Raw genomic sequence first — 23,046 nt, forward strand, 5'->3', positions numbered from 1 at the left:
ATGATTTGGTCAGTTACTTGGATGCACGGCCATATTGGCGATACTTGGATGTAAACAACAGCATGGATTGCTTGGTTAATGTACTACTGAATACGCTGTTCTGCTAATTTATGCTGTTTAACCCATAGAAAAAAGTGTGGAAGCTGCTAAATAATATGGAAAGGACTTAGTAAGCAGGAAAAGGCGCAGTATTTTGTGGTAAAGGTATGTACAAGCAGTATTAATTAAGATATTTGCCTAATATTTCACCTACCTGACCAGAAATTATAAGAACAAACATGAATGTTGTCAAGATTCTTGCCCTGGAAATCCTGGTTCAGTTTGGCCAACCACAAACGCTCAAACGCTTTTGTTCCTCAGACAGTTTGTTTGCACTCTGATAACTTTTGGCAGTATGTAGTACTCCAAATGGTTTAACCAGTCTTACCGATTAGTACAGCCCAAAACATGACAATAACTGACCATTTTCAGCAGCAATAATAAGCAAAATATGTGAGTTTTGTTCTGTTTAGTGGCATTGTTTACATTTAGTGCCACCAATATATATAAATAGATGTTGCAGCTGCAGCTGCGGCTGAAATCGGTCACTTGTTTACAGAATTAGTATTTTCTGTAAAGTGAATGGCACATAGCTCACTATATCAAGGATAGGGAATGACTCACTAAATATGTTTCCATTGTGGTGAATGAAGTTTGGTTTTGCACTGTGTCACATGAACCGCCGCAGCACCCACACAATCTGCTCCGGTCCAGAGACACGATAGCATGGAGTGAATCATATGAGCGAGTCGGCACAGACTACTAAATGTATTGAACCTATTTGAATTCTACACAGAATGCTGTATTTTATAGCGATATGGATGAGGTTATGGCTATCATATGCTGTCAAATGTGGCTTTACCCAGCTCAACGACTCTGGCAAGAGCTGTGATATAAACAAAACTCTCTCTCTCTCTCTCTCTCTCTCTCTCTCTCTCTTTCGGCTAGCTTCCTTTTTATCAGGGGTCGCCACAGTGGAGTGATCCGCACAACTGATTTGGCATGTTTTACGCTGGATGCCCTTCCTGCATATAAACAAACCACTATTGGCTATTTAAAAAAGGGGGCAGGACTGCTGGATATGTCCCACCCTGCCGCCCTGTTTCAGTTGAAATTACGTCAACACAGAATAACGCTGCGTGTTTCAAAGCACTTCAGTGGACCTTTAAAAGGGGTCATCGGATGCAAAACTAACTTTTACATGTTGCTTGAGCATTAATGTGTGTTGGCAGTTTGTGTACACAACCACCCTACAATGATAAAAATCCACCCAGTGGTATTTTTTTAATCTTTAAAAGTAATTTTTTCTTTTTAAAATCAGGTCATTCTCAGCTTCTTGTCAGCGTGACAGCACACCGACAGAAAACACTCCCACGATAGTAGATTTTTTTGATTTTTTAGAGCGCCTTACCTTAGACCTGCCCTCACTGAGCTGAAACAGTCCCACTCCAATCACCATTGTGTGACTCAGGTGCATTGGAACACAAGAATGTCTCCGATTGAGCGATTGAGGTTTTTTATGTATCTTTGCAAAAGGCCTTTCTTAATAATGTGCTTGTTGGCAAGTTTCACCGCTAAATGCAGCTAAACGTGGCTAAATGTGGCTAAAGTAAACATCAAGGCTCATAATCATCCCAGGCAGAGAGGGGCGGGGCGAGCAGAACTCATTTGCATTTAAGGAGGCCATGCAATAAAATGAGTTGAGTTTTTGCAGAGCTGATTTTGACAAGGTAAAAGGGTGTTTTTTTACACTACTATTGAGAATTTTTAACCAAAGTACATTATAGACTTTTCATTAAGACCCTAAAGAATCATATGAACTTGTGGAAAATGGGCAGCTTGATGACCCTCTTTAAAGGTCAAAGAAGATATTGTTGGTGGTCTGTACAATGAAAAACATATAGTAGTTTCTTAAAAAGTCCCCATGAAATCAACATTTAGGTTTTTTGGCTTTTAGTATCCTATAAGTTTATCTATAAGCTAGTGTGCTCCAAAATTTGCATTTAGAAGATATAAGCATTATATAAGCAAAACTTACAGTCTCTAACTTCCGTCAAAATGGATCAACGATTTTAATGACATCACCCTGCACTTCAGCTTCTCATCAAACTTTCTGTCCAATCAAATGCTCTCTAGATTCCGAAAAGTCCCGCCCCCTACACTGTAAATAGACACTGAAGCTGCAGATGAAATTGGTCACTTGTTCACAGAATTAGTATTTTCTGTACGGCGAATGGCACACACTGCACTATATAGGGGATAGGGAATGATTCACATCGTCAAATCATGCTTTTCGCTGGGGACGAAAAAAATGTCTGGTCACAAGAACGCACTCATTTGAATTCTGCACAGAATGCCATGTTTTATAGCAATATGGATGAGATTGTGGCTATCATACGCTGTCAAATGCAGCCAGGTTTGCCAGATTTTCACAACAAAACCCATCCAATTAAACCATCCCAATCATGTTTCGAGGGGGGTCCCCTGTTAAAAATGCGCTCTGGGGGGTAAAATACACGTTGTTTGGCGTAATTCCCCTGGTAAAATTTCGCATTTCAGGGACTAAATATCACAATACTGGGGTCACTTCAGCTAGCAGCAGCAGTGTTAAAGTAGCCCAATTTTGCGGGAAAACCACGGACATGGCAACACTGGAGTTCAGCAGCTCTGGCCCAAAGTGTGAAATAAACAAAATGCTATTGGCATTTAAAAAATGGGGCGGGGCTGCTTGATATGTCCCACCCTGTTTTCCTGTTTTCTCTACTGTTTCAGTTGAAACTGCGTTAACACATGAAATAACTCTGTGTGTTTCGAAGCACTTCAGTGGAGAAGATTCTTGTTCTAAATGTGGCTAATTTGTTCTATATTTTTAACAGCCTTCTAAACATACAGTATAGGTCTAGATATATATGTGGTGTAGAGGTGGCAGTGTCAGAAAGAGTACCAACTCTGTCTCTGATATAAAGGTGTTACATTTGTTGATAGGCCTGCCATGTAGACGTAATTATACAGCGAGTTTATAGACGCATAAAATTAAGATACATTTTCGTTTTACCAGCCTGTAATTAGGCGACTGACTGGAGTGAATCTTGACGCATTTACTTCCGGTTAAAGCAAACCATCATCTCATCCAAAGGAATCCAGACAGAGGTACCCTCCATTTATAGCGTCTGCAATTTAGCAGGTGATTACTCTTCCTTCTGTGGTTTTCCTTTTGTGTTTACTGTGGAATTCCATCCATTTCATCAGCAGAAATCTCAGCAAAAAACGTATATAATGAGCTGACACATTAGTGGAGTGTATGTGATAAGATTGTAACTAAAAAATGCTTTACTAAACATTTTCATGCAAGGGTGCCATGCTCTGGCAAGACAAGACATGACAGAGGAAGAAGAAACACCATATATATACACCATTTATATATATGCATATATACGTTTTGTGTGTGTGTTTTCATATTCTAACCTACATTGCCTGTTTACAGATGTCTAAACTCACAGTTCAGTTTTCAGAAAAGCCTGGTGGCAAATATCTCACGGAAAAGGTTAGCGGAAACCTGTGAGACATGTCTGTAGACGACAGACCCGTCAAAATCTTAAAACCATCAACTCAGACGACCTTGACAGTACATAGCCAGACGTTTGATCCCTCCTGAATCATGAGAAGGGGCAGACGACGTAGCAGGGTGGAGGGAGTGAGGGAGGGTAGAGCGTAGCAGAAAACAACACAAGTCATAATTGCATGCGTAGGCTGACACATCTGGATTTACCACTCCTTGGCCCTTTGCCACAGACTTTATGATGGTTCTTTAAAAAAAAAGAAGATATTTTCTTACTTCCTACCAAAAGCTGTCTTAATGGGTTTGGCACCTCTGCGGCCAGAGCTATATTTATCTGCACTGGAGAGAGTAGGTTGCAAATGACACCATTATTTTCTCTAGACTGTTTTCGCTCCAGAGTAAATGAAAGAGTGAGAGACAGATAGAGAAAGAGAGGACCTAGAGGAAATGGAGTGGAGTTTGACTGGTGTACCAATGCTCTGGCACTATTTCTGCCAGACTGGCATCGAGACAGACACTCTGGTCGGTCCTGTATGCCAGCTTAACAAACTCTTTTTGGCTGCAAGTGGCAACAATCCAAGTTTCTTTGGACTGCTTTGACTTCAGCTTTCCGTTCTAATGTTTAATCTCAATCTATCGAAGCATATGCAGAGCATATCCGACATAAAGATCCAGTATGAAGCCGATTTGTAAAAATCCAACACAAATGTTATTACTAAATGAATGCGCTGACAATTTTCAATTTGACAGATGGAACTAATAAAAAAAAAACACATTTATGGAGAAAAATATGTAATAATATTTAAAAAATATATTGATTATAATATTGATATATTTACTTATATATGTTTTAATTATGTTATTTTAAAACATATTTTCATGCTTATATTTATATGCTTATAATTTTCAGATTGAAAGATGGAACAAATTTTTCCATCTTTCAAACATAAAAAACATCTAAAAAAACACAAACAAAACAAAACAAACATCTTATAATGCAGAAGGAAAATATTTTCAGATTTAAAATATATTTTAAAAATATTTTAAATATATTTTAAAATACACAAAAACATATAATGTGAACAATAAGATTTTTTTTATGTTTTTTAAAGCCTGCATTTATTTGATCCAAAGTACAGCAAAAATGTAGAAATATTTTTACTATTTAAAATAAAGTTTTTTTTATTTAAACATATTTTATTTTAACACATTAAACATTATTATTATTATAAATATTTAATACAGTTGAGTACATTGTTTTTTTTTTAGGATTCTTTGATGAATAGAAAGACCTAAAGATCAGCATTTATCTGAAAAACTTGGAGTTTTTTGGGGGGGAAAGAAATTATATAAATTAATACTTTTATTTAGCAAGGATGCTTTAAATTGATCAGAAGTGATGATAAAGACATTTATAATGTTACAAACGATTTCTATTTCAGATAAATACTGTTCTTCTGAACTTTCTATTCATCAAAGAAACCTGAAAAAAATTGACTCAGCTGTTTTCAACATACTAATAATAGTAATATATGTTTTTTGAGCAGCAAATCAGAGTGTTAGAATGATTTCTGAAGGATCAGGTGACTGGAGTAATGATGCTAAAAAAATTTGGTTTTAAAAGTACAAGAATAAATTACAATTTTAAATGTATTCAAATAGAAAACAGTTATTTAAAATAGTAAAAATATTTCAGTATTTACTGTTATTGTTGTACTTTTGAATCAAATAAATGCAGACTTGGTGAGCAGAAATGTCTTTAAAAAACATTAAAAATCTTACTGTTCAAATACTTTTGACTGGTAGTGTAATTCTATTATTCAACATATATTTTAAAAATACATTTGGGATTTTCTTACACCTTGAAATAAACTTCTTGTATATTTTTTCATTTGAGGATTTCAACAAAAACATTTTCAAATTGAAAAATAATTTCCTTAAGCTGTGCTATTTATAATATAAATTTTAAATATATATTACACACATTTCCTCCACAAAACTGCTGTATGGGGAAATCTAAATTTAGGAGTGCAAAGTTCTTTGGTTAAGTGACGTCCACGATTAATTTTGGCATCCTGACTATTTTTAGCTTCCCACTCAACACCACAGACTAGTTACGCAACATACGGTCATAACAGTGTGTATGTCCTTGCGGTGAGCACAGGACATGCTGCATAACACTATATGTAGTGACATTTTGATACACACAATTCATCTGTGGGAAACTGTTTGGCCCCTACCCACAGCATAAAAAGATAATGCCTCTTTGACTTGTTTGGTTGTAAGACTGTTATTTAACTGTCTGGTCTTGATTAACAAAAACAAAAGTGGGCAGTCATGCTGATTTGAGTATTTTAAATGGGAAACGCCGACAGCTCTTTCGCTGAGAGCTACCATCGCATGTAAATAATCTCATCAGCAACAGCTTTATCAAGCAATAGCAATGAGGCATTTTGTCATCTGATGAAGTTTTTCGCCTCATTTACTGCCATAAGTGCAGTCCTCAAAACTATAGACAGAATGAGATGGCCATTGTTGTTTGGAGTCCGTTTGCCAAACCCCTGGTGGATTCATGGTTGACCAGGAAGAATGCATCAATTCATCTCTTTTTTAGTTGCTCTGACAGTATAATGCTATGTTTTTTGCAGTTTTGGCTTTTCTATAGGTGGTCTGGCCAGTGAAAACCCAAGTGAGAGTCGATAGTACAATTGAAAAGTGTGCAAATTTTATTAAAATGTATACAAGAGAGCAGCTCTCAGACTGTTTAAATTGATTTACTGTTGTTTTGCCATAGTTAAGACATTCCTAAGAACCATTAGTCTTAGTCGTCTTCCTGTTTTAATTTCTGACCACAACATTTCATTCCTTCACAATGACTTTAATATAATTGGAAAATCAGTGTAGATTTTGCACCAGTTTTTGCTTGATTAGTGAGCATCCCTAAAACCAATGACAACTGAGAGTCAAAATTGGCAACTAGCGAACCAGGACTGATTATATCTGTCTGCTTTGTGCCTCCTTTCCAGGTCATTATCGCCATGAGCAGCTTCTCGCTGCTATTTTATCACTTTCCTTTGAGCTCCCTTCAGAGGCCTCATTGTTATGGGGTACTCTAGATGATTTACAGGACCCTCTGGTCGTTAGATGTCTTTTATGAGTAGACCTTATGGTGCTGCAAAGGAGTATAAGACAAGTCTGAATGTATAAATATTCTTTCACCTTGAGGAATAACACAATACAGCTTTGCTCACACACGACTGGCCACAGGGAGCACTTGTGGGAAGGATTGTCCATCCATAGATTTTTCCATGTCTGTGCAGAAACTCCTTGACTGAGGTCGACCTAAAACTTTCCACCGGTGTATGGGCCTTTTCCAGGGTTTCTGTTGGACTGATGTTACTTCATAACAGACTACTGAGAGCTTCAAATAAGACAGACATAATATCAGTCTGACAGTCTGTTTAACTTGTGCCAGTCTAGTAATACAAACTTGTGTGTGAGAATGTCTGGGTGCCTATGTGAATGAGTTTCTGTGTGTGAAAATGTGTACGTATTGCATTACGTGAGTACGTCTGTGTTAAACCTATGTCTCAGCGCATCGTTTCTTGTCTATTTTCAACAGAATGCTTGAGCACTTCTCCTTTAAACACACTTGAACCATTTGACATGCCAAACAGGTGCAGGCCTGCAGTTCTCGCAAGTTGAGCTTGAGACCAAATTTAGCAAGATAACATGATACGTTTATAGCCTACAGGGATATATTTGTGCATAAAATATAAGTAAATAAGGCTTTATCAGTTAGTTGTTCATCAGTTAAAACTTATAGGAACAACTGAAACCACATACACAAAATCCACATACTTATGGTGGCCTTAGGAACAAGTACTTTAATTAATTTAGGTATTTTTTAAACAATTTTGATGACATTTTTCAACTATACTGATAAAAATGTAATAACTACGACTAACAAAATACTGCCAGTATACGCCTATCCACAGCTGGCAAAGCACAAACGCGCTTAGTTCTGTATAAAAACTATTTATTGTTTTAAATGGAACCCTGGGTATTAAGACTTGTATGCGTTATTTTAATATAAATGATGTCTCTTACTGAAATATGTAGTAGAAAACCCATGAAAGATTTGCATTATTTAAAAAAAGTCCACATCGTTTTATATGTATTTTGGACTGTGCGAGGTGCCATTATTTTAATGATGTGAAATGGTTGCACTCTGTTAACTACTGCCGCTACCTGTTGCTATTTTTACCACAACACAACACAAAATAAAATACTTACAAGATGACCAAAGCTACTAAAAGAGCTTACAGTTAGCAATTTATATAAGTGTAGTGTAGGCTTAAACCAAATGCCGTACTATTGATTTTTCCCTGCAAAGGAGTCTAAATGTGCCTGGATATCAAGTGAAATCCATGAGAAACTCCTTCAGTGGCTGTGGCATCATGATAAGCACTGGCATGTTTACATCCTGCCAAGATGGCATCTAGCGTTTCTTGTCTCTGTTGTTTGTAAGCTCTTTCAGTGGCTGTGTACTACTAAAAGCCTCAAATGCATCAGGGCTAAAGTGGAAAGAACAAAGACGCATGTCTTTAGGAAGTTTAATTTGTCCACAGGCATCTTCCCATTCTTTTCTCCTCTTTTTATCGCAAGGAAAGCAGTGAAGACTTAAGCCAAACAAGTCTTAATACCCAGGGTTCCCTTTAAATGTTTTTGAGAAAACCATTTACTTAAAGATCTGCTGACAAGGCTGCGTGCGAGAGACAGAAAGCCAGGGGGAGAGAGAGAGAGAGATAGAGAGAGAGAGGTAAGGTAAGGTTTTACAGAAAGCCCTTATATGGACATATATGTACGAAGCGTGTTCTGCTAATGACTAGCCGCGGGCACGCGCTTCCCTAGTTTAGAATGGAACGGCTCAACAATAGAACGAGGAACATTCACCTGTTGTGAATATGGCGGAAATTTTACGTGAGAACTTTTTCCTACTGGCGTACATACGCAAATTGTACTTGACAATTGATAATTTGTGAATAAGAACAATCAACACCCTTAACTGAGTCTAAAAAGGGTATAGTGGAGCGGGTCTCAGCTTTATTATATTTATTTTATTTTATTGTTTATTATACAAAAGTGAATAGAATTGTATTTAAAATACCTGCTCAATATACCTTGTATTTATTGTAGTTCTGGTCATATTTTCTTTCTTTCTCTGACCTTATCTAGTTTTGTTCATAGTTTTCATAGATGAGGGCATTCAACTCATCTATGAAGTAAAGTTCTCTAGCTTCTAGAAAGTGGGTTCACTAGTTAAGAACCACTAGACTAAGATATGAAATGGTTACTGGAAGGTTGTAGTGTCAAGTCCCACTAGAGCTAATAAATGTTGTAATTAGGCAAAATACTGAATTCCAGGTTGGCCTTAGTGTGTGCTGTAAGTGTATCAGAAGTCCTTTTGGACATAAAATCGCACAATGTGGAGAGTGCGCTGCTTGGTTGTGTGTGATCTTACTAAGTGTTTCTCAGGTACATGCAGGAAAAGTGAAAAATAGCACTCCTATAAAGACAAACAAATAGCACTGGTGTGGTACTAGCAGCACTTTCTGCATTTGGACTGAGATGGAGGTGATTGCTTGCGGGAAAATTAAAGGGATAGGGTTCATAGGAGGCAAAGGGGGAGAGGAGAAGACTATGTTAAGGGTGGGGATTTTTTTTCGGGTGGTGTCAGAGAACTGTGGCAAAAACCACAGTACTGTTTTGATAAAGAACCTAAAGTACGTGGGAGTTGAGGAAGGAGGAAGATAAATAGAGAAGGAGGGAGAGACAGAGAGTTTAAGGAAGACTGCTGGGAGGAGAGAGTGAATATAACCACCCACCTAAGCAGCTGTCAGACTGGTGGTCAAAAAGCAGACACTTCCAGACACTCTCAGAAACAAGCAGTGACAAAAGTGAAAGAGAGTGTGTAGGAGATCCCAGAACGAAGGGAGAGTTTGACTCAGACACAGCACAGAGCCACAGAACAGTCTAAAGAACCAGGATACACAGCAGGGATAGATACAGCTTCAGGACCAGACGAGTGAATGGATACCTTTTGCAGTCTAAGTGGACTTGACCCTCTATGGGTGAGCAAATGTCTTATATGACTTGAAATCTTGAATATTATTATATTTTATATATATATATATATATATATATATATATATATATATATATATATATATATGTGTGTGTGTGTGTGTGTGTGTGTGTGTGTGTGTGTGTGTGTGTGTATGCATATATATAGCAGTCAATTTATATTGCATATGTCACATTTATACCTGTAATGAATTGTTATTTTACAAATTAAATTTATATTGAAAGTACTTTGGAAACATTATGTGATGCCAAGAACCAGAATTTTGCTGTACTTGCGTTTTCTGTCTTTTCAGTTAGAGTTGGAATATTTAATAAATGTGTCACATTAAGTTAAAATGATGCACTGTGGTAAAAGTTTAGAATGTGATTTATTTTACATGACATTTAATGTTTTAAACAAGCTAGCAGATGTCAATTTAATACTGTTGACTGATTTCACAAGCTTCTTCAGTTGTCAGAATTACATAGATTTAGTCCAATCTCAAGACTTAATTGAAACTCAGTTGTTTCTCACCCAGTAACAGAACGTGAAAAGAAAAAGTCAGTGATGAGCTTAGCCAAGATAAACAATGACAAGAAAAAATTGACCAATATCGTAAACAAAGCATGCGATTATACAAAATTATAACCTTATTTTAGATGTTCTGGAACAATTAGATCATATCTGGTTTCTGTGTGGACGGGGTTTGGATCAAGACAGTGTTGATCCAATGAAAGATAGAAAACTGTCAATTATCATATTGCCGGTTGAGCACAAGTTAAGCACATCTTCTCGTTCATCTCTAGGACTGGAACCAGACATGGTACACGCATAACCCAGAACTGAGCAACTGCTTCCAGAACACAATCCTGGTGTGGGCTCCGTGCATCTACCTGTGGATCCTCTCTCCGTTCTACTGCCTTCATCTGTACTGCCATGGCCGTGGTCGGCTGCCCCTCTCTTCGCTGTGCAATGCCAAGCTGGTGAGACAGACCGCTAAGACCTGTTAATGTTATACAAGCCTGTCCGGGTCTCAAAAGTACCAGCTTTGTGGGCTATAAAACTCAAACCAGAGTGTTAAAACAAAGTGAACGTGGTGGTCTGGGTAGACTTGAGGGGTCGAATTCACACTTATGTAGCCAAGAAAGACAGTAAAAAAGAGAGTGATGTGTGTAACCTCAGATTATGGTTAGCACCCGAGTGAACTGTTATGTCACTTTTCACTCTTCCGCTCTAAAAAATCTTTTGTTTGAAATACAGTTGTTCCTCCGTTTGTTCAGAGTCACACAGATTCCTGTCAAGTCTTATCATAATGTAAATCGCACCTCTTCTCTATAGTCACTGACCACCGGAGCTTCCGGAAGAGTGACTCAGTTCTCACCCTGATATGAATTGTATTCCTCTTTGCTCTTTTGCAGTTGCTGGGGTTCTTCTTGGCGTCCTTTGGTTTCGTGGAATTCTTCTACATCCTGTTGGAACGAAGACAGGAAATCCAGCAACACCTTGTCTTCTTACTCAGTCCCATCATACGCAGTCTCACCGTGGTAATGTAACCCCTAGGTTCTATACTTACTGTATTAGACATACAGGCAGAAGCCAGCATAAAAAGTTATATATAGAACAGTTGATTAATGAAAAAAATGAGCAGTCATTGTTTGTTTTCATCGAATAAACCCAGCAGGCACAACCTAAAAACAACAAAATATCAACGTCAGCTGACGTCGGTATTGGGCATCAAATTAATGCTGACATTAATGTTGAATTGACATTGACATTGACAATTTTGGTCTTATGACATTGTGTGCCTGCTGGGAATGTAAAGAACAAAACAATTTTGGGTTTTGCTATGTAATTTGCTATGTTTTAGCTCTATCTTAGCATGCAAAAATTGGTGCCCAGACTTAAGGTGTGGTTAAATTTACTATTGTTCAGCAAATTGCTGCAGGCGAAATCCATTCATTCCAATATGAATATGAAACCACACAATCAGGAATTTCGCATGAGGTTGAAAGATTTCCCCATGCAGATTTTGCAGTAAGTTAAATTTGGACATCTACTTGGTTTGAAAGTGACTTTATCTCTTTCAGTTTTTCTTGCCCACAAAGTTTGGTAGAAATTTCACTAATGTCCTTTAACCCTTAACTGTCACCATCCCCTCTGTGGGACGCCCAAGTTTATTTCACCATTTTGCAAATAAATCCTAATATAATCATGACAAACTGATTGGAAATATCTAAGGCTCCTAAATAGATATTTTAAAAAAATGTTGTGTTACAAATTATGTAGGAAAAATAATAGATTAATTTATGACAAGGGTGCACCTCAAAAATCTACTTCATAACAAGAGTTCTGACCTTTGTCACAATCAGAATTCCTTGTTGCCATTTTCCCTATCACACTTTAGAAATCATAAGGAATGATATATTAGTTGAAGACTTAAAATCTCAAAATTCATCCTTTGAAAGCCATTTTAAAATCAGACATTGCATTAACTTGGAACTTCATTTTCACGTCTCTGTTCAAAAATGGGAGTGACAGTTAAGGGGTTAAAAATGCTTTATTTTGTCCAGTCTTGCTGAAAAGACAATTTAGACCAAAATGAATCTCCATTCTAATCTAAACTGATTTGCATTTGTTAGTAGAGTTTTATTATAGCAGGTTGACCACCATAGCCAGCTAGTATAGCTGGTTGGTTTAGCATTTTTTCTTTAAAGCTGGTTGACCAAGGAAGTCTTCAGAGGATCTTTAAAGGGATAGTTCACCCCAAAATAAAAATTCTGTCATTAAAAGCTCACCTTCATTTTGTTTCAAACCTGTAAGACTCATCAGAACACGAATTAAGATATTTTTGATGAAACCAGACAGCTTTCTTACCCTCTATAGACACCAAGGGTCTTATCACGTTCAAGGTCCAGAAAGGTACCAAGAACATCGTTAAAATGGTCCATGTGACATCAGAATATTTTTTGTACGCCAAAAAAACCCCAAACTCAACAATTCTCCTCCTTTGTCACTCTAGCGCTTATATTGGAGAGTATCACGACACATACACACGCTCTCCTCTGAATGTAAACAATGTTTACATGCACTGTGGTACTCTCCAATATGGTGCTAGGGTGATGCAGAGGAGAAGAATTGTTGAACAAAGTCGATATTTCGTAAAATAATGACAAAAATTATTCTCGTAGCTTCATAAAATTACAGTTAAAACACTGAAGTCACATGGACTATTTTGTCAGTGTTCTTGGTACCTTTCTGGACCTTGAACGTGAAAGGACCCTTGCTGTCTAGTGTCTATAGAGGGTCAGAGAGCTCTCTGATTTCATTAAAAGATCTTAATTTGAGCTCCAAAGTTGAACGAAGGTCTTACAAGTTTGGAACGCAATGAGGGTGAGTAATTAACGACAGAATTTTCATTTTTGGGTGAACTAACCCTTTAAAGTAGGATTCTGCAGCAATGTGTAGAAGAAGCCTAGTGGTAACACCAGCATCCCATATGGATGCATAGACCCACATACACAAATGTACATTGGAGATTTAAGCTTCATTCATTCCCCTCCTACAAGCCTTCCTCCCAATAATTCATTTCTCAACACACCTGCTTATGTCTGCAAAATGGCTCAGAATCCCTTACACAGCATGAGCTGTGTTTTTATCTAATAGCCTGTGACATTCTGAGGTGAACTAGGTTAGGGGCACACCTACACACTGCCTAATGAACACAATCTCATCATCACTTTCTGTCCGCGTGTTCCATTTGCATCCTGCAGAGACGGGCTCCAGACCAGACTCATGACCCATCTGTGGTCTCCTCAGACACCTAAGTCAACATTGGCGAATGCCAAAGAAAAAACACTTAAAGAGTTAAACAGTGTGATCTTGTCCTCAAAAGCCCTCTTTCTTCACAACACGAGATTGTGATCTTAATTGGTCACCGAGTGAAATAAAGCATTGTCATAGCTTGGTCAAGAGCTGGAATGTAGGTATCAAACCTCAAAACTGATTTTGGAGATTTAATAAGTAGGTGCATAAATATTGCTTTTAAATTATGAAAATATTTCTTCGTGGCCTTGCCCTGCCTTCTTTACCACCTGTGGGTTCTCTTGCGTAATATTTGGGCATATGTAATGAACAGTTTAGAAAGCAGCAACCACCACAATTCGACTGAACCTAGAGGGAGAATTTGCTAAGAATGAATTGCGCCCCCAGTTGAGGTTTATTTACACACGCCATCTGGTTTGTTGTAGCACCTTATTCACTAAAAGAACACCAAATTTGCCTAAATTCCCGTTTCAAGTTAAATGTGAGGAAAATGCAGCAGGCTACCACAGTCTGGCATACTTTCCTGGGACTGTATGCCATTAGTGCCATTAGTTTGATCATTATTTTTACTTTAATTTGACATTTACCTGTTCTCAAACTTGTGAAAAGGATGTGGTGTTATACATTTTAACAGTTGTTCCTCCTTAATCTTAAATTTTTGGTTCATGTCTTTGTGTGGAGCTGAAGTCTGCTGTAATGCTTTCCTACTTACCCACCATAAGCTGCCGCCGGTTTCACTCCGTGCTGTCATTTAAGCCGCAGGAAGCAGGCTTAAATGTCTCTTTCTTCTATCGCTCTTAACTCCCCATTATAATTACAAGCTTTGGCTTCCTCCCACTGTCCAGAAGAGAAGTCATGGCTTATTCTCGTAAGTCGTAAGGTCTAAACACAACAACAACAATGCAGATGTTACATGTGGTTTACGTGTTCTGTTTCCAGGTAGCACAAAAACCTCCGCAGGCGTGTTTCGTTAGGATGTGATTAAGAGTTCTCTTTAAAGGTTTCACCTCATTTATCTGAGGTTAAATGGCTTTGGTTTGGTTTTGAGGAGGCGTCTTTGGGTCCAGTCCTGATCCTTCATCTGTACCGCACCAGGAGGCTGCCTTTTACGTAATCACATGATGTTTTGTGTTACCTAGGAGACATAGCAACAAATGAACATCACTTCAAGCTTGGGATCAGCAAGCCACTGGTTGACAGCTTGGTTTTTAGAAATGGAGAACTTCAAATAGTTTTTGGATGAGGAAAAGTCATAGTAAATGTGGGATCAACAGAGGCCGTGCTTAACATGTGCAGTTTTATTAGAGGAGGCAGCTGTGGTGGTAGACAGGGAAATCCCAATATAACCTTGACAAAACTGAAACAAAAACAAAACAAATGTACTGATTAGTCTTCAGGTCATCAAGAAAGCATAGTATGATTTTAAAAGTCCTTATCCACTTAAATTCAGTTGTCAGATGCTTCATGTTATACTGAGCTATCCTGTATGCAACCTGCATGTGTAAAATGTTTCTTCATAGCTTTTTTTGTTTGACACAATTAAAGTTTGCTTGCTGGCCTTCCTTCTCTCTAAAGGTCATTGCCTCAGTCTTGTAATTTAAATCTATTAAATGAAATTACACCTATTTAAGGTCCTTCACAATGAGTTAAAGTAAAGGTGAAATGTGTAATTACAAAAAGGATGAAGTAATGAAGTTTCCCTGAACACTTTCACTGTTTTCCATTGGTCGGCCAAACAGACAGTCCACCCCCCAACTCACACCACTGGTCACTCAAACAGAACGACAGTGTTTACACTTTCCTACAAATGAATTAAGCCAGGTTAGGAGAAAGCAGTTAAGTAAACTTGCATTCATTCAGTGGATACTCATCAGGAAGAGGGCATTCAGTAGTTAGGCTCCTTTTTGAAGTTATTTATCACTTGTTTTGTCTAGGCTGTAATTTTAGCAGATGAGAACAATGTTCTTAACAGCTGTGTGTTTGACAGGTGTTAGCTGTGTGCGTGATTCATTGGGAGAGAGTGCGGGGATGCCGTTCCTCTGTTTTCCTGTTCTTCTTCTGGCTGTTGGGTGTGGTCTGTTCCATTATTCCACTTCATACAAAGGTCCAGCTGGCTGCGGATCAGGTGAGAGAAATGACAACTGACACAGACCCCAAATCATAAAGGCACATTCACAAAACCCTGGACTAACCCTCCACAAATGGGCATATTAACACATGAAAACATCCTCATGCTCAAACATACAGACAAACACAGATGCATACATAGTCATACAGTAGATATGTATCCACTCATGCACACTCCCACAAACACACAGCAGCTTAGCATTCCAGCAGTTTCTACTTTTAGCACTGTTGATTTTCCCCAAGTTTGGACTTGGCTTGTCACATTCATATTATGAGTTCAGGTGAAGTCCAAGTAGGTGTTAGTTTGAAACATATGTGACCCTGGACCAAAAAACCAGTCGTAAGCAGCATGGGTATATTTGTAGCAATAGTTCTCAGAATTATCGATTTTTCTTTTGTGCCAAAAATCATTAGTATATTAAGTAAAGATCATGTTCCGTGAAGATATTTTATACATTTTTTGATTAGTAATATGCATTGCTAAGAACTTCATTTGGACAACTTTAAAGGCGATTTTCTCAATATTTTGATTTTTTAGATTGTATCTTGGCCAAATATTGTCCTATCCTAACAAACCATGGATCAATAGAAAGCTTATTAAAGAATTGACCCTTATGACCCTGGTTTTGTGGTCCAGAGTCACATATTTCAGAAAGGGTTTGAATCTGGATCTTACAGTATGAGTGTTATTCTTTAAGACAACATTAGGTGAACAACTCACTTGGGTCAAGCTAATTATTTCATTAACTAAATAATTAAAACCAGATGCTTTAAATATTTCACAGCTATAAACATTTTTATGTCTATACCCAGGCCAAAGTACATGTTTCTAAGCAATTTTATATGCCACACAGTCCTTTTCAGCCCAAGGACAATAACACTGCTTGCAAGAAAGCAGGTTGACCAGTTTTAGAAACCAGTTTTAGTTCTGACCCATATCATGCAAAACTGGGTCAAAACATAAAGACAGATAAGCATATTTCTCACTGGCTTGCTGACTTTATGCTTGAATAGGAGTGGGAAGACATTTTGACTGACCTACATTGTAACCACCAAAACCACTCTGGCCTTGTTTTTTTGTGGTGTGGTTAAGAATAAAGCCTCTATCTTGGCAAGGGTCTCCACGGCCAAACGGATGTTTACTACAGATTGCCTGCGCTCCAATATTGAAGCCAGGACGCTATATCCGGGACAACAGAAAGATGTGTAGAAATGCATGAGCAGCATATGAGCAGCACATGTGAGGCGATTGTAAATATAGCTACTTTTGGCTCCTCACCAGCAAATAGTGGCCGGAGGCTTGAACAGCAGCGATCTATGAGTTTCCAGATCGTAGCGTGACTTGAGGCCTTTTATGGCTCTTTTCATACGTAATTCATTTATATAAAGCAGGCCATTAAAGAGTTTGGTTTTCACCATGATTTGCCTTAACTGTTCAAAATAAGCTTTACTATGTTGTTAATGCTCGTGCACACCCATGTCTTCTGACATTAGGCGAAGTAGTGTAGCACTGTAGCACTGCACGGTTTCTTAAAGCATAAACAACGGATCATATTTTTTACATTAAACCTTAGTTTGGGACATGATTTCACTGACATGTAAACAACATGTCTCCAGCTTTGTCCGCCAATTAGACTTGATGTAAAAGTTCTCAGTAAACAAGCCCTTCAGGGTTCATTGGAAGATAATCGTCAACAAGGTGTGTTCCAGAGAGTTCCATAAGAACAGAATGTTCAGCATGTAAACAGCATGTTGGGAAGTCTGCGGACCGCGACTGGAATAACATCACGGTAGCATTATGGGAAATCCCTGGTTGTGGTACTTTCGCCTGGAAAGTCTCTTTTTCTCTAATCTGTATGCGATCTGCTGATATGGTGTCTCTGCTTTACAGGGTCTCTCTCCGGATATTGTGCGGTATTTGGCCTTTTTCTCCTACTTCGCCCTGCAGTTGGCGCAACTCTTCCTCAGCTGTTTTGCAGACCGGGCGCCCTTGGGCACAGCCGTCCTTAAGGTACGAACGGAGCAAAATCAACTAAAATAATCCATCGCAAACAATCCTGTGGTGAATTGCTGTTGTTTACTAGTGTCCTTATGTAATGTAGAACCCAACCCCTCCATTTTGAAGTGAATTATGGTAGTGGTGGTAGGATACTCAACTACTGCCTCCCGCAAGTATGTTACCACTTAGATATTACCTATTGGATAAAAAAGATGTTTTTCGGCAGTCAGTTTGACTCATCTACATGGACACTCTGTGGTCCTCCTTCCCGGATAATGATATATCCTTTTTTTAAACTAAATTCTTGACTCATTCTGCCCACTGTTTGGTTGTTATGTATGCAAATTGCACACAGAGCGGAGCAACACAGAACGTAATCTCCAGACGTCTCGTGAGATAGTGGTCCATCTGACTTTTCTCTTCCAGAGAAAAACAAGGAAACAAGCTCAGAGAGGAATTAGTGTGTTTGTGATGAGGTTGTAGCCACAGACGTCGGTGCCACACCCCTTGATCCCCTCCTGGCTCACTCACTTCCTGTGTAGGGTTATTCACAGCATCCTGAAGAGTGAGACCTCCGGTAAGGAGGTGGGAGAGAGAGAGTGAGTGTTTGGGTGGATGGCTGAATGGGCAAGGGGGCAGCACTGAGGTCAGCAGTGGGTGGAAGTGTGTTTCTGTGGCACATAAGGCATGCAAACACACACAGATGTCTACCACTCTTACTCAACAGTCTTTCACACTGTTTCTCTGTTTACTCTGAGTTCACTGTTGCCAAATATGATTTCTAACCACTGCTTTCTCCATCCAAGAAAGCAAAACTGTGAAACTCTTCTTTCTAAAACTGACTGTTGACAGTTTCACACCTGGTTATTTATGTGTATAATGTTAGAACTGTTTTCAACAATCCTTGCTATAGTTGATGATATTATTATGCCTGTATCATATTTTAATTAACATGTTTGTTTGGTTATTCCAATGAAGTCATTACTAGGCATCGGTATTGGACAATACATTTTCATGTTAATGGTACTGGCGCAATAAGCAAAGTCAATAATTTATAGCCAAATGACTATGGGATGATAGGACCCAAGCCTGTTTTTAAACCCCACAAATATAATGTTTACTCATAATTACTTAAACATATGTGACCCTGAACCACAAAACTAGTCTTAAGTAGCATGTGTATATTTGTAGCAATACCCCAAAATACATTGTATGGGTCAAAATTATCGATTTTTCTTTTATGCCAAAAATCATTAGGATATTAAGTAAAGATCATGTAACATGAAGATATTTTGTAAATTTCCCACTGTAAATATATCAAAACTTAATTTTTGAATAGTAATATGCATTGCTAAAAACGTCATTTAGACAACGTTAAAGGTGATTTTCTTAGTATTTACCTATTTTGCATTCCTAACAAACCAAAACATCAATCTTAACTTCAAAAATGTACCCTTATGACTGATTTAGTGGTCCAGGGTCACATATATCGACAAGCTCTACTTGTCCATATAGTGTATTTGTAGTCAACTTGTTCTTGTTCTTTTCTCAGAATGGATGTCCTGTTCAAGATGCATCATTCTTGTCCAAGTTCCTTTTCTGGTGGTTCAGTGGGTAGGGAATCAAATGATTTTGAATACCATTTCTAACTCTTCTAAATACTTGTTGGTCCAGTGAAAGTAATGCAGTTTGTGTTGCGTGTGCTTCCAGGTTAATTTTTAAGGGGTACCGTTCTCCTCTGCAAGCTGAAGATCTGTGGAGGTTGAGGGAAGAGGATACATCTGAGAAGATAATATCTGACCTGGAAGAAGAATGGACAGCAGAGCGCACCAAGTTACAGCAGTAAGTTCTATTGAAATAACAGATGAGTTTTTCTCGCACGTGACATTTTGAGGCACATATGCATTTATATCGTCTGTGGATCCTCATGATGTTTTGATCAATGCAATCACATTTCCATCTGAAAGATGGCCACAAAAGAGACAGACCTAAAATAAGTCAAGAGGAGCTCTACTGCATACACGGTCGAGACAGGAGGATTGTGTCAATTGGTTGGCTTGTTAACACTTTTCTGCTTTGAACATGCTCTGAAATGCTGTTTTAAGGCCTTACATGTCAGAGGTCCCATGCATTTTACAATTTCTGGAAACTTGCGCTGTGGCACAGGATGTTTTAATATCATTCTGTTTTCAATTACAACTTACAAAGAGGGATTAAAAAGCTCAACAACTGCATTTAGGCTTTAGCACCAATTTCTTATGCACATGTCCCTTTGGCTCTTTTCCATCTACAGACAGGAGAACCACCTAAGCACCAGTATTGCCTTGGGATCTCGACTACCAGACCAAGCCCAAATTCTCAGGAAGATTCAGAAAGAGCAAAGTTCGGGATTCTGTCTCCTACGGACACTCGCCCGTAGCTTCGGACCCTACTTCCTAACCGGGACGCTGTGCATCATGGTCCACGACGCCTTCATGTTTTCAGTTCCACAGGTTCTAAGGTGAGAAAGTCAAAGCAGGTTTAATGAGTCATCTTGGCCCAGTCCTAAACTTGGGGCTTTTGGTATATCTAGGATAAGTTAGGCTTTGGGCTGTGTTTATGAGAAGTTCTGCCTTTGAATAAACACAGATGGCCCCTCTGTGCTTTTAAAGACAGCGTGCTAGGTTATCAAAATATTTTTAGAAGAGACATCTTACGGTTCACAATATCTTGGGATGAAAACAGGAAGTGGCAGTGTGCGGCAGGTGCTTGAGTCAGAAACGCCATACCAGCCAGACAAAGATCATTCTGTTTATGCCCACAGAGAAGCAATTATGGCTTCAAGTCTGAAAGCTTGAGAGAGCGAGAGATGACCACAGCATTCTGTCCGCCGTAGACGTGTTAGCTTCGGGGAGGGTAGAGGAACACTGTCGGGGTTGTGGTTACTATAGGCAAGCAGCCAGCTAAATGGGAGGTTCAGTCAGCTCGCTGCAAGCTGTAGCTGGGAGATCCAAGTGTAGCAAGTACATGTATTGTACTGGGATCCACTGTCGAAAAAAGGTGGGCTTTGGTGGGAACTGTGGAAACATTCAAGGTCTTGTGCCCTCAGAGAAACCAACGTGGATTTTGTAGCATTTGGTTAGCATTCAGAAAAACATTTTTCCAGTTGAACATGCTTCTTCTTGTTAGGCTCAACAAATCTACCATTCTTCATTTTCAAAACATTTTCAAAGAAAGCTGTGGGTTTAGGCGCTTCTGTAAACCTTGAGCCTAACCACAATGGTTGGATGTGGTCTGTTACAGAGGAATCCAGCCAAATGCTTAGTTACATCAAAAATCAGCACATTTCTTTGAACTAAATAGTGCCTTCATTCAAACCCTTTTCTTTTCTTTTCTTTTCTTTTCCTTTCTAAAAGTCTGTTGTTAGGTTTTATGAAGGACGAGGACGCTCCGCTGTGGAAGGGCTATTTCTACGCCTCTCTTATGTTCTTCTTATCCTGCCTGCAGTCTGTCTTCAACCACCAGTACACATACACCTGCTTTACTGTGGGCATGAGGGTTAAAACAGCTGTCATGGGTCTGGTCTACAGAAAGGTGAGCCATCTCACCAGCTCCACTTGATTCTTAATACTGTATTGTTACCTGAATGATCCACAGCTGTTTTTTTTGTTCAGTGATAGTTTTTCAAAGTCTCTTGTTTGTCCTGAACAGTTAAACTGCCCACTGTTCTTTAGAAAAATCCTCAAGGTCCCAAAAATGCTTTGGTTTTTCAGCATTTTTGTGTATTTGATCTCTTTCCAACAATGACTGTATGACTGTATGATATACACTAAAGGGACTATTACAGAAAGTTCAAACTGAAAGAAAGCTCGCTGATGCTCCAGAAGGAGCACTAAATTGAATTTGAAGATCAGGATAACTTATAACTTATCTTTAACTTATTTTGTCTTCTGGTAAACATGTAAGTGTTATCTTCTGTAGCTTCTGAAGGGCAGTACTAAATGAGAAAAAAAAATATACAAAAATGAAAAATGTATAAATCTTCATTCTATTCAAAAGTTTTAATGCATTGTTTTTCTTTTTGGAGCATCAGTGAGCGTTTGGACCTACTGTAATAGTTGCATATGAGTCCCTCAGTTGTCCTCAGTGTGAAAAGATCATACAGTCATTGTTGTAAAGGGTTCAAATACACAAAAATGCTGAAAAACCAAAGAATTTGTGGGACCTTAAGGATAAATTATCTAATTTTCTTATTATCTAATTATCTTATATATCTAGTGAACTAGTTCTGTGGGCCGTGACCAGTTCAAGTAAATTTAAATGCACTTAAGAAAGAGAGTCAGTAATTTTATTTTAAATCAATCCTTTTTTCTTCTTTTGTTTTCTGCATCTTGTTTTCTCTCAGTCTCTTGTCATGAACAGTGGAGCACGCAGAACATGCACAGTGGGGGAGATTGTCAATCTAGTCTCTGCTGATACCCAGAAGCTGATGGATTTTGTGGTCTATTTCAATGCAGTGTGGTTAGCACCCATTGAGATCACACTCTGTCTCTTCTTTCTTTGGCAGGTGAGGGCCTGTGTATTTGCTTATCGTCATTATTTTCATTCCACTCCAGTAAACTGTCTCCATTCTAGTAATATGAGTCAAATCTGGATTTCTTTCTAAGCATTTGGGGATAGTGGTTAAAAAGCTGTTTTGGTTTTCCAAGAAAAATAAATGAGACATGTCTTGTTTGATTTACTTCAGCATTTAGGACCATCTGCTCTAGCAGGCATTGCCACTGTGATCTTCATTTTCCCTCTGAACGGATTCATTGCAAGAAAGAGAAGCAAACTCCAGGTACTGTAATGTTGGAACTCAAGATTTATGTGTTGTCACTCATCTGCTCTTTGAGGCCTGGACTTTTTAAAGGGGTCATGAAATCTAAATGTTCTTTATGTAAAAATATGTTGTACTACAAGCTACGGCAGTGCCTTGTATTTTAGACCTTGGAGACAAGTACATTCATTTATAATATCTGAATGGGAATTTTATTAAAGGAGATGAAAATTAGTTCCTTGTTTATCTCACTAACTTATTTTTTTCTAAAACATGAGACCGTAGAGGAGAGCAATGAATGAGTGCTAAAGTAAGTCAGCGTGAAGGGTCCACAGCTGGTTTAGATAGTGAAGTGAGCAGAGCGTGGGTGTGCGGGTTGGATTCAAGCTTCTTTTGTCCTTTGAAGTTCCCAATGCTTCCTTCGAAGCAAAGCAACCACAGTGCTTGCAAATGGCAATAAAACTTCAATTTTCTTTTCAGAAAACAACAGACATTTGGCATGCCACTGACTGGGTCAATCTCTCAGCTCATAGCTATTGTGTTCTAGAATACCTTAACATTCAGTTAGGAATTTA

General features: G+C 38.4%; 1 protein-coding gene across 1 annotated transcript in view; it reads left to right on the plus strand.

The window, feature by feature from the left end:
- Nucleotides 1-2,412: 2,412 nt before the first annotated feature.
- The window catches only part of abcc6a (ATP-binding cassette, sub-family C (CFTR/MRP), member 6a), a 35,286-nt gene continuing 14,652 nt past the window's right edge, over nt 2,413-23,046 (plus strand). Inside the window, exons 1-13 of the mRNA XM_073851837.1 lie at nt 2,413-2,455; nt 6,264-6,287; nt 6,625-6,737; nt 10,532-10,708; nt 11,144-11,269; nt 15,535-15,672; nt 17,566-17,685; nt 19,226-19,287; nt 19,384-19,515; nt 19,967-20,173; nt 21,069-21,246; nt 22,058-22,219; nt 22,400-22,492. Coding sequence (XP_073707938.1) covers nt 2,413-2,455; nt 6,264-6,287; nt 6,625-6,737; nt 10,532-10,708; nt 11,144-11,269; nt 15,535-15,672; nt 17,566-17,685; nt 19,226-19,287; nt 19,384-19,515; nt 19,967-20,173; nt 21,069-21,246; nt 22,058-22,219; nt 22,400-22,492 — 1,575 coding nt within the window. The remainder of the gene's footprint in view (nt 2,456-6,263; nt 6,288-6,624; nt 6,738-10,531; nt 10,709-11,143; nt 11,270-15,534; nt 15,673-17,565; nt 17,686-19,225; nt 19,288-19,383; nt 19,516-19,966; nt 20,174-21,068; nt 21,247-22,057; nt 22,220-22,399; nt 22,493-23,046) is intronic.

The sequence above is a fragment of the Garra rufa genome, chromosome 12 (assembly GCF_049309525.1).
Source record: "Garra rufa chromosome 12, GarRuf1.0, whole genome shotgun sequence".
Taxonomy (NCBI): domain Eukaryota; kingdom Metazoa; phylum Chordata; class Actinopteri; order Cypriniformes; family Cyprinidae; genus Garra; species Garra rufa.